Raw genomic sequence first — 12,278 nt, 5'->3', positions numbered from 1 at the left:
TGTATACTGCTGAGAACATGGGCCACTGAAACTCTTAGTTTTCACACAAATTACTGTCTAGCTATATTTAAAAAATATATACTCCACTGATTTTTTTAAATATTTAAATCACATTCATTTTTTCTTCTTTTCTTTTTCTTAAAAACCTTTACCTTCTGTTCTACAGAAGGATATACAGGAAATAGCTTATATCTGCAGCTATGCACATTTCTGGGAAGAAGGGATAAGGATGCTTTGTCATATGGCCTCTGGGGCCAAGCATTATAGTCTGGATCCATGCAACTGATATTATGAATCTAAGCCTCTAAAAGTTTTTCATCTTAGATGTGGTGAATTGTTAAGTCTGTCAGGAGAATTCTGGTTACTAACTCAAATGTTCATTGAGTTGGGTACCACTCCCAACTCTGGGTCATCTGCCAAGCAAAGACATAAGCCTACCTTCTACCTAGCACTGTGCCTTCACCTAAGATATTATATTTCATACTGATTACACTTAAGTTGTACTGTTTTTTCTGATTATTTTTAGTCATATTCTATCTCATGAGTAATTCAAAGCAGGGACTTTGATGTATTTTAATAAATACATTTTGAATGATAATTGACATAGCAAAAAATTGAAAACAACAAAGAACAAATGAAGAAAACGAGAAGTGAGAGTACTGGTTTTTGAGTTCAGTGAATTTCCTCCCAAATCCAAGAAAGAACTGCTAGCAGGTCCATCCTCACCAGGAAAACAAGAAAGAACATAAAGTACTGCTGTACCTTCCTGGTGAGTCGACGTTTGATCTCTCGTTTCTCTGCTTGCCGGTCAGCTTCATTTTTGGCTGCAATTAAGAGGTTGGGAAGTATTAATATTAATTTTTAAAATTCATTTTACAGGAAACATGGGTACCATTTATCATATTAAATGTTTTTTCATTTAATACTAAAAACTCACATATAATACACACCTAAGAAACAAGTCTCTGGGGCTCAAAAATGTAACTGCATGGTTCCTGTGCTTTAAAATTTACTAAGTAATTGAATGTGGTTTTAAGATCACATTAAGAATGGCTCAGACCTTCTTAAACCCAAATAATAGCTGTGTACTGCTAGAGAAAGAACCCTCAACTTGGAGTTCTAAATCTGCCATTAATAGGAAAGGGACCCTGTGTGAGTCACTTGTCTTTTTCTATGGCTCAGTTTCCCCATCTGTAAAATGGGGATGTTCTTGTTTCTCCCTTTATATCTCCTGTATAGGAGTATAGGTGTACACCTCCTTCTGGCATGGCTACTACTGTGGAGCAGGCCCTTATCCCTTCACATTGAACTACTGTGTCAGCTTGCTAGTTGGTCTCCCTGTCTAAAGTCTCTGCCTACTCCAGGCATGATCAACTCTGTCTCAATCCCCCATCCTACATAGGAGCCCTCAGAACAAAACTGCCACAAAGCTTACAACTGATACTGGGTCTCAGCAAATTCTTCAGTCCAAATCCAGTTGCTATATTTACACAAAACATAAGGGGGAAATCCCATAGATTCTCCTGGTACATAAGATATGCCAAACACAAAATAATAAAGCAACTAAAATAACCTCAGTGACAGGTTCCATGTTTATAAATGTATAAGCTATTCCAATGTACACAAAGTGTTTAATGACTCTTAAACTGCCAAATAAATATTGACTATTGAGACGACTGATGACTCCCACTATCAGAACAAAACCCATTCTTCACAGCAGACTTGTGACCTGGCTAATCCAAACGTCATACTCATTTCACAGGTGAAAAGGTAAAAGCTAACACAGAATTTCAGGTACTTTCTCAAGATTCTACTCTAGATCTCTTGGCATGTCCAATCCCACGGGGAAAACAACTTCTGATAAGAGTATTTCCCCACAAGCTGGTAAGTACCCCCCCCCCCCCAATATCTTTGTTCTGAGTTTGGCTTTTGTTGAACATAAACATCAGAAATAAAACAAAACATACAAAGTGCTCTCCCCTCCTGGGCAAGCATGACTTAAGCCTAGTGCTAACTAGTACTCACGCTGGAGTATGTTCCTCTGTTCCAGTTCTTCTGCTGTAGGTCTCTGACTCAGCCGCCTAGAAGCACAGCAGAAGGTATTAGGGCAGTGTTCACTCTCACTTTGGGTTACTGCTGTATCACAGGGTTAGCAATATTATTTTTTCTATCACCAACAGCTTGCCACTGCTAGAATCAAAGTGAAAACAGTAAATTCCATACAGCAATGTGGGACAGATCAACCTTGAGCTACTTGCACAGACACCTTAACACACTTTATAGCAGTTTTCATCCAAGTTTTTCAGCTGCCATTCCCAACAAGGCTTTTAAATGCTAAAAGGACCAAAAACCAAGAAAAGGATTCAGAGTTTCAGGATGGAAAGGTCTCTGCCACAGAGCTATAAAGGATAACAGGGGAACTGTGCTCTCAAGGGTCTTAATTTCTCTCTGAAAGGCTCTCAGTGGGAGAACTCCTTACTGTTTAATCGAAGAACCATTTATTTCTAAGTCCTCGTTGTTTCTGACACAGCAGCATTTGCCATGGTTTACTACTTCTGGATGCTCTTTCTTCCCTATTTGTGTGACACAACTGTCTTGTGGTTCTTTCATGTAAGCTCATTATCAATGACTCTTATGTCATATATTGACGCTGGAGTTTTGAATCTGCCATTTAGTACAAAAGGCATCCTGTGTAAGTCATTTGTCCTTTCTATGACTCAGTTTCCCCATATATAAAATAGGGATGATAATAACAACACCAATCAATCTCAAAGTCTTCTTGTTTTTCCTTTGTTTCTCCTTTTTTTCTCTCACAAAAAAAAAATACCAAAAAACTTTTATGCTAGGACCTCTCCTGTTCTTTCTCTATATTCTTCTCTATTTTTATCATTCAATCATTGTCAGCCATGTCTGACTCTTCACAATCCCATTTGGGGTTTTCTTGGCAGAGATATACTGGAGTAGTTTGCCATTTCCTCCTCTAGCTCTTTATACAGATGAAGAGATGAAGACAAACAGGGTTAAATGACTCACCCAGGATCACATAGCTTTTGAGTATAGGGAGCTGGATTTGAAAAAAAGAAGATAAATCTTCTTGACCCCAGGCCTGGCATTCTATTCACTGTGCCATCTAATTGCCCTGAATCTTCTCTATATTCTTGAGTAAAGATTATTAATTCCCATGGAGTTCAGTGAGCATATCTTCAGATGTAATTCTTAAATCTACATATCTTGTCCTCCTCTTTCTACTAAGCTTTCTAGGCCCACATTTCTATCTAAATAAAAGATGGAGTTTTGGTTAGGACTTGAAGGAAGCCAGGGAAGCTGAGAGGCAGAGATGAAAAAGGAGAGCACTGATGGCATAGATAAAGCTAGTGAAAATACACAGAACCAAGACATGAAATATCTTGTTCTTCCAATATTAGGAAAAGCCAGTGTCACTGGATCAAAGGGTGTATGGGGCAGTGAGTGTAAGAAGACTGGAAAATGGAGGCGAAGGGAGAAGGTTATAAAGGCCTTTGAACACCAAGGAAAGGATTTTATATTTTATTCTGGAGGTGATAGAGAGACACTGGAGTTTATTGAGTGGGGGTGGAAGGTGACATGGTCTGACCTGATCTTTAGGAAAACACTTTGGTGGCTGAATGGAGGATGGACTGAAGTGGGGGAATGATTTGAGGTAGGCAGACCCACCAGTAAGTTATTGAAATAGTGAGGGAAGAAGTGATAAGGGCCTCTACCAAGGTGGTAGCAATGTCAGAGGAAAGAAATGGAGATATTTGCAAGATATAATAGAGCTGAAACTGATAAGCTTTGACAATAGTGTGGATGTTGTGGGTAAATAGTGAAGAATCCAGAATAAATCCTAGGTTGGGAGCCTAAGGAATTGGTAGGAGGGAGGTGGGGTTTGGGGAGAAGACAATTAATTCTGTTTTGGACATGCTGAGTCTAAGATGTCTACACCAGACATTCAGTTTGAGGTGTCTGAAAATAGTTGGAGATATGAGATTGGAGATGAGCTAAAGGGTAAGAATAGGATGAGTAAAAAGGAAGGTATTCCCTCTTCCTACCTAATCAATGTGTTCCCAATTTGGTGTCGTATTTCATTCCATTCTTCTTTGCTCTTTCGAGGCCAAGAATTCAGCCCCAGGTCTGATTCATTAGGTCTGATATTCAACTTCATGGCCAGAGTATCTTTCCTCTTCACTTTGTTAGCCAGAGCACCTGGAGAATATGTAAGAAACAGAAGAGGGAGGGTTGGGGCCAAAGCCAGTACTTTATTGGGAATGAAGAACTTAAAGAGAAGCCCTGCCCTACTAATTTTCTCTACGACCAAAAAGGACATAAACATGGCTCTTCATTTGGGCACAAAGACATGGGGTAAAATAGGAAAACATGAAGGTGTTACTTTGATCAAATGGGCACAGGAACCAAAAGGAACTTTAAAGGTAGTACTGAAAGGAGCAGATCTCCAAATTCTTCTTCCTTTTTTCTTGAGTGAGAAGAGGGTCTTAACGGGATTCTAGCCCATCTAAAGCAGATATTATACTTGCTAGGAAAACTGTTACACTGGACTTCTTTTTATTACTCAATTACATGCTGAGAAAAGACATGGCATGTTCCCACCCAAACACCATGGGATGACTGGAAATAGAGCAAATACCAGGAGTGGCACTTATGGATTCCTTTAAGATGGAAATAAAGTTAAAAAATCTTCCCATATCCCTATAAGAGAACAAGCTCTAGGAGAATGAATGCATCTTATAGAAAATTATTTCCATTTTAAGAAGCTCCAAGGTTTAGATGTTTATTAAGTTAAGCAGACATAGAAGAAAGATAAAGTAGGGGGAAAAGAGCTTGCTTGGAAAAACTGAAACATAGCCTTTCTCAATACAAGGGCAAACAGAAAGAAGACATTAGGGCTTCCCTTATTGCTCTACCCGGAAGAAAAGAGATGTTTCCACCCAAATGGAGACAGGTGACCAATCCCAGGGCCTAAAGACTTGGTTGTCATGATGTCCTTTCCATGTCAACTTGTCCCATAATTCTCAACCCCCACCTCCCAAATACTCTCTAATCCAGTTTTCTTTTTAAAATTAGGCTTTGGTATATTATCCAATTGTTTATGCATGCTTTTGAAGGTTATGCAAGAGACCAGGGCTCTGATTTTATTGATGTCAGGAACTCCCTTTTTTAATAGAAGTCAGCAAATATTCTGTAACCAAAATCTTTAGAGATTTGCCTGAGGGTTCCAAGAGCTGAGGGGCCCTGCCCAGGACTACAGGAGATAGGACTTGAACAGAGGCCTTCCTGACAACAAAGCTAGCTCTTTTCATGTAATGTGATTTGCCTCACATGTTATAGGAAGTCTAGATTCTAGCATGTTTTTCATCTAATCATCATGGAGATAAATATCCCAATTACGGTTCCATATAAATACAAGATCTTCCTTCAACTCACCAGCAAGAGAAGATAAAAATACACCAAAGATCATGTGAAAAGACATCAGGAGTGATTTTCAGACAGACAAGAAAAACAATATCTGTTCTCTATAATAAGCAAATTCTCCCACCCTCCTCCTTCTTACTATGTTGGCTTTCATCTTCATCTTCATCTTCTTCATCTCTATACAAAATGGGGCCCTCAGAATCAGAGTCACTTTCCTTTTCTTCTTCCTCCTCCTCCTGCACACACTGTGGTATGAGCTTAGGAATGACTGTGGCAGAACCCGTTTCTCCAATATGAGCTGATGGACAAGGCTGATCCTCTTCCTCTTCATCGTCTGGACTAACAAATTAGTATGATTATTTTTTCTTTTCTAGAACAAGCCAACTGATTATATATTTAAAAAAAGTATCTCAAACTAAAGCAGTAAGCACTAAGTAATCCTCAATAGCAAGAAATACTTATGCCGATTTCCTCACGATTCTATAACAGTTTTCTGACAAAACTCCCACCTAGGCTTCTCTTCACTTTAGCCTCTCACTATTCACTATAGTGACTTATGACACTGTAATAGAGCAAAACAACGATCATGTATAAGAAAGAAGATGAGGTGAGAAATCAACTTTCCCTCTCCTAATAATGCAAGTTTAATATTATTATTCAAAGTTCACTTCAAGCTCCCAAACTATTTCTTTACTGTCCAGGGCCTGAGATGAACACTTGCGAGTGAAAAAGATACAGCTGAAGCAAATAACTTGCTGAATTGTGGAACAACCGAATGTTTTTATATACTTGAAAATGTTATCAATGGGAGCTAATTACTAAGCAAAATCTTTAAGGCCAATAACAAAAGACATGAACCTACAGTGAAAATTTTCCTTAACTCCTGTGGGGAACAGGTAAACTGTGCAAGAAGAAATACACTTAGGAAGAAAGGCACAATTTTACTTGGGGAAGATTGGAAAACAGAACATTTTCTAATAAATGAGCAGCCAAATTTATAAGAATACAAAGCAATTCCCTTATTGACAAATGGTCAAGGGATATAAACAAGCAGTTTTCAGATGAAGAAATTAATGCAATCAATAATCACATGAAAAAATGTTCCAAATCATTTTTGATTAGAGAAATGCAAATTAAAACAAAGCTAAGGTACTACCCTTACACCTATCAAGACTGGCCAATATGATTGTAAAGGAAAGTAATAAATGTTGGTGGGGATATGGCAAAATTGAGGCAATAATGTATTGCTAGTGTAGGTGTGAACTGATCTGAATATTCAGGAGGGCAATTTTGGAACTGTGCCTAAATTGCTGTACCGTTTGGTCCTATATAATACCACTACTGGGTCTGTATACCAAAGAGATCATAAAGAAGGGGAAAGGCCTACTTGTTAAAAAATATTTATAGCATCTCTTTTTGTGGTGGCAAAGACTTAGAAATTGAGGGGCTATCCATCGGGGAATGGATGAACAAACTGTAGTCTGTGTTGGTGATGGAATACTATTGTGCTCTCAGAAATGATCAAGAGGATGATTTCAGAAAGAGCTGGAAAGACCTACATGGACTAATGTAGAGTGAAATAAGCAGAACTAGGAGAACAGTGTACACAGTAATAGCAATATTGTGGAATGATCAACTGTGATAGACTTAGCTACTCTCAGCAACACAATGATCTGGGATAATCCTGACAGACATATGACAAAGAATGTTATCCATTTCCAAAAAAAAAAAAAAATGTTGTGAGTCAGTGCATATCAAAGCATACTATCTTTCACATTAGTTTATTTATGGTTTTATACAAGTATTCTTACAATAATGACTAAAATGAAAGTTTTACATAATACCTGTATAATCCAGATCAAATTGCTTACCATCTCTAAGAGGTGGGAAAGGAGCCAATTTGGATCTTATAATTTTGGAAAATATATGTTGAAAATTTTTATTACATGTAATTGGGAAAATAAAATGTCTTTGAATTTAAAAAAAAAATGAGTGAGTGGGCTGACTGCACTTGCAGAGGGCCAAACTAAAAACTTCCACCAAATAAAGAATGACTATAGGGGAATAACCCGCCATGTTCAGCCTTATTTTAACACCTTCCTTTGTTGGAACCAAGAAAAGTATTTCTATTTACATAAACCCCTTTGTTTTAGATTTCCATACTAAAGGATCAGAGACATTTCTGAGCAGTAGCTAGCAATACAGGAATTTGTTTTGACTATACACATTTCTACTGTGAGTTTTATTTTATTTTTTTTAATTAGGGGGAAGTGAGGAAAAGAAAGTTTGCTTTTAAAACATATTTAAAAAGTCACATTAAAAATGATCTGCACATAGATTTTGATAAGAAATAGCATGGGTATATGTAGAAGCTAGGTCACAAAGACCTAGGTTAAGTCCAACCTTCAAGTTAAAAAAATGACTGAGTGACAGTGGGTAAGTCACCTGAACATAATACCCCAAATAATTCTCTAAAATAAAGGTCCTTCCTCTGACAAAAGTCTAATTACTCAAATATATAAGGAGCTAAATCAATTGCACAAAAAAATCAAACCATTCCCCAACTGATAAATGGGCAAGGGACATGATTAGGCAATTTTCAGATAAAGAAATCAAAACTATCAATAAGCACATGAAAAAGTACTCTAAATCTCTAATAATTAGAGAAACGCAAATCAAGACAACTCTGAGGTATGTGTTATTTAGAATTTCTGGGGTTCTATTTAGAAGTATTAAGCCTCAACATATGTAGATATATGACAAACTTCCTGTGGACATGTGGGGGACTTTGAAACTACATTTCCCAAGGTCCAACGGGTTTCCTCTTTTGGATGATGTCTTCAAGGTGAAGCCCAGCTTTAAATATTGGGAAGTTGGGTTTGACTTCCTCTTTGCTACCTGAGCTCGCGCTCTCTTTTGCTACAGAGACAAGATGAGGGAAAGTAGGGAACATAATGGCCGAGGCGGCAATTTGAAATTTTTACAGGCGCATGGTCGATTTTATTCTATCAACATGGGCCTAAATAAAATATTAGTTTTCCTCATAATACTAGCCTTCATCATTTTAAAAAATAACAGGTACCACCTCACACCTAGAAGATGGGCTAATATGACAGCAAAGGAAAGTAATAAATGTTGGAGAGGATGTGGCAAAATTGGGACATTAATGAATTGCTGGTGGAATTATGAATGATCCAACCATTCTGGATGGCAATTAGGAACTATGCCCAAAGAGTGCTAAAAGACTGCCTGCCCTTTGATCCAGTCATATCATTGCTGGGTTTGTACCCCAAAGAGATCATAGGGAAAAAGACATGTACAAAAATATTTATAGCTGCGCTCTTTGTGGTGGCAAAAAACTGGTAAACGAGGGGATGCCCTTCAATTAGGGAATGGCTGAACAAATTGTGGTATATGCTGGTGATGGAATATTATTGTGCTCAAAGGAATAATAAACTGGAGGAATTCCATGTGAACTGGAAAGACCTCCAGGAACTGATGCAGAGTGAAAGGAGAACCAGGAGAACATTGTACACAGAGACTGATACACTGTGGTAAAATCCAATGTAATGGACTTCTGTACTAGCAATAATGCAATGATCCAGGACAACTATGAGGGACTTATGAGAAAGAAAACTATCCACATTCAGAGGAAGAACTGTTGGAGGAGAAACATAGAAGAAAACAACTGCTTGATCACATGGGTCAATGGGGATATGATTGGGGATATGGACTCTAAACAATCACCCTAGTGCAAATATCAATTAAAATTTACTATGCAACTATAAAAAATAAAAATAAAATAAAATAAAATAAAGGTCCTTAACTTGGGACAAAAATTTTTTTAAACTCTTGTGCTCTGTCTTAGATTGGATAGTAAGTATCAGTTCCAAGACAGAAGAAGAGTGGTAAGGAATAGACAACTGAGGTCAAGTTACTCGTCCCAGTTACATGGTTAGGAAGTGTCTGAGGCCACCTTTGAATCCAGGAATTCCCATCTCCAGGCCTAACTCTCTATCCACTGAGTCACTTAGCTACCCTATAAACATGTTTTAAAAAATATTTTGGTAACTATTTCAATATAATCAGTTTCTTCTGTAACCTCATGAATTTTTATTTAAAGCATTTATAAATGTTATTCTAAGAAGGGTCCCCTAGGTTTCCCTGGACCAGAGGCCAAGTGTGGCCAAGACACAGAAAAGGTTAAGCACCCTTGCTCTGAGACACTAAGTCAAAAAGCAGGTGTTCATGTGCTTTTAGTTCCTTACTGGAAGATTTCTAAGAAGACAAAATCAAAAGCTCCCCTCCCCCCAAAATCCTTTACAAACCAATTATGCCAAACAGCAAACATTTATGTGCATTATTATACATCTCCCTTCAATGCTATCTTAAGAGGAGAGAAGTGTAGATATTAGGAAAGATTTAAATGGGACTCACACTTTAAGCATTTCAATTGTGATAGGGAGTGACCTTGTCCGACCCAGTGTACCACCATCTTCAGAAAAGCCTTTGCTGTTCTCAAAAAGCAAGGAGTGGGCCCGCTGAGACTCTTCCAATGGTGGGGTGACAGGAAGAGGGGAGGTCAAGGCTTGTTGGATACGGATATGTAGTGGCAGCAGGGGAAGTCTTGATGGTATGTGGGGCTCTCCAAAGCTCTGCTCAAGCATTCTCTTGGGCACCTCAAAGGTCTGATCTTCTGGCTGAGGGACTTCTGGGGGTAGATCTAGGGAGGGTAAACGCTCAATTTCTGGCACAATTTGATGAGTCTTAGGAGGCAATGGAGGAGAACATGGGGGTTCAGGAGGTATATGAGTAGGCAGAGGAGGAGAAGGGGAGGGAGGTGGGATCATCTGGACTGAATTGGAGGCAGAGCAACTGGTCCCTTCTCTCTGACCATTTGGAGGTTTTGTTGTGGCAGCAGCAGACTCCAAGGAAGGCAACAGAGTAGATGGAATCCCTCTCTTGGGTGGTAAAGGCGGGGATGGCTTTGAAAGCAATGTGCCACTGTTTATTGCTTGTGAAAGCTCAGCTGTAAAAAGGAGAGAGAAACACCTTGGTTTAACTTGAATTTAGAGATGGGGATATCATAACAATAGACAATGGGTCTGTGATAATTAGATTAAATCTACACTGTCCATCTTTAGATTTAATCACCAAAGCAAAAAGAACCAAATCTTAGTCACAAATTGTAAGACTTCTTAGAAAAGGCCCTCCTATTTCCAAGACACTTTGTAGATGGCAAAAACCATCATAACACAGAAGGTAAACAGTTCTTGTTCTGGTATCAATTCAGATTAAAATAGCTAATAAAGTATGATGGAATCAGAAAGTCAGAGGTCCTCTGGTGTTTGATTTTTCTATAATCAACTAAAACAGGAAGAGAACACCACCAAAACAAATGCCACAGGAAAGAGGAGTTAAGCAACCTATTCAAATAGTTAATGAAAAAAGACACCTTCCACTTGCATTTTGGGACTTAACAAAAACATCTTGTGTTTACATAAAATTTTTCCTTGGAGAACTTCCAAGTTTATCCCCATATTATTTAATTAATTTAAGTTGTGAGGATACAGAAAGGTAGACATTATCACTGCCATCTTATAAAGAAAGAAACTGAGACTTATTGAAGTTAAAGGACTTGAATAGTAGCACATAGCCAATCAATGCTGAGTCAAAACTAGCAGTGAAACTTTCAAATTCCTATTTCCTCCAAATACAAACTCACACTTGCATTCTCTAATATCAATAATTACTCTCATCCACATACCATATTGGGAGTGTACGTATTACAACTCCATGTATTGATGTTGTTTGATCATTTCAGTTGTGTCCAACTGTTTGTAACCATATTTGGGGCTTCCTTAATAAAGATATTAGTTATTTGCCATTTCCTTCTCCAGTCCATTTGACAGATGAAGAAACTGAGGCAAATAGGGTTAAGTGACTTGCCGACAGTCAGGCTGCTAATGAGTCTATGAGGCCACATTTGAATTCAGGACAAAGTTGGCACTTTTTCTATTATACCACCTAGGTTCCAAGACTCAACTAATAATTACAATGATAGAAAATTCATATGGCATGAAAAATCAGGTACTTCTGATCATGCAGCTCATTCTTATTAATGGAAAAAAAAAACAGAATTTGCTCCTACATTGCTCATAGCTCCCCTATGAATCAAGATTTCCTATTGGTCCCATCATCTTAAAGGCAAGCTTTTTAGCTTCTATGTAGATAGCTAAGAGATCTATTATTTGAACCATGTTCAAATGACAGTGGATTACATTTTCTTACATAAGACAATTGCATTTAACAAGGGCCTTCATTTGATAGGGGAATAACTTTAATATTGGGAACTTCAGATTCCATTATAGTCCTGGAGATATATTTGTAGCAAATGTTCTGAGTGGCCTGTCTCATCTATAGACAGAAAAAGTCCAACATAATAATAATAGTTAACATTTATATAGCACTTACTCTGTGCTAGAAATTGTACTAAACATTTTGCGAATATTATCTCATTTGATCCGCACAAGTTCTATTACTATCTTCATTTTATAGATGATAAGGCAGGCAGAGGTTAAGTGACTTGCCCAAATCATATCCAATACATGTCTGGATTTAAATTTGGGTCTTCCTGACTCCAGGCCCTGTGCCACCTGGCCATTTCAATATCCAACTGACTATAAATTATGCAAATACTTTCTAAAGCCAAGTGTTTCCAAAATTATTTAATGAAACTTTCAAATGCAGGGCATCCTTGATAAGTATAGATGAAGTTGTAAGGAAAATAAATCTTAGGAAGTAAAAAATGTTATTAGCATAATGACCTG

At 37.8% G+C, this 12,278-nt stretch overlaps 1 protein-coding gene across 3 annotated transcripts in view; it reads right to left on the bottom strand.

Moving 5' to 3' along the window:
• Positions 1–12,278, bottom strand: part of PHACTR4 (phosphatase and actin regulator 4) — a 117,964-nt gene that overhangs the window by 8,477 nt on the left and 97,209 nt on the right. For all 3 annotated transcript variants that reach the window (XM_044667946.1, XM_044667945.1, XM_044667944.1), the window contains 5 exons: positions 9,886–10,477; positions 5,588–5,787; positions 4,071–4,224; positions 2,026–2,081; positions 763–824 (listed from right to left, as the gene is read on the bottom strand). In XM_044667946.1, the coding sequence (XP_044523881.1) occupies positions 763–824; positions 2,026–2,081; positions 4,071–4,224; positions 5,588–5,787; positions 9,886–10,477 (1,064 nt within the window). The remainder of the gene's footprint in view (positions 1–762; positions 825–2,025; positions 2,082–4,070; positions 4,225–5,587; positions 5,788–9,885; positions 10,478–12,278) is intronic.

This window comes from Gracilinanus agilis, chromosome 3 (genome assembly GCF_016433145.1).
Source record: "Gracilinanus agilis isolate LMUSP501 chromosome 3, AgileGrace, whole genome shotgun sequence".
Classification (NCBI taxonomy): domain Eukaryota; kingdom Metazoa; phylum Chordata; class Mammalia; order Didelphimorphia; family Didelphidae; genus Gracilinanus; species Gracilinanus agilis.
Note: the sequence above shows the minus strand (reverse complement) of the source record. Positions and strands in the feature narration are given on the sequence as shown.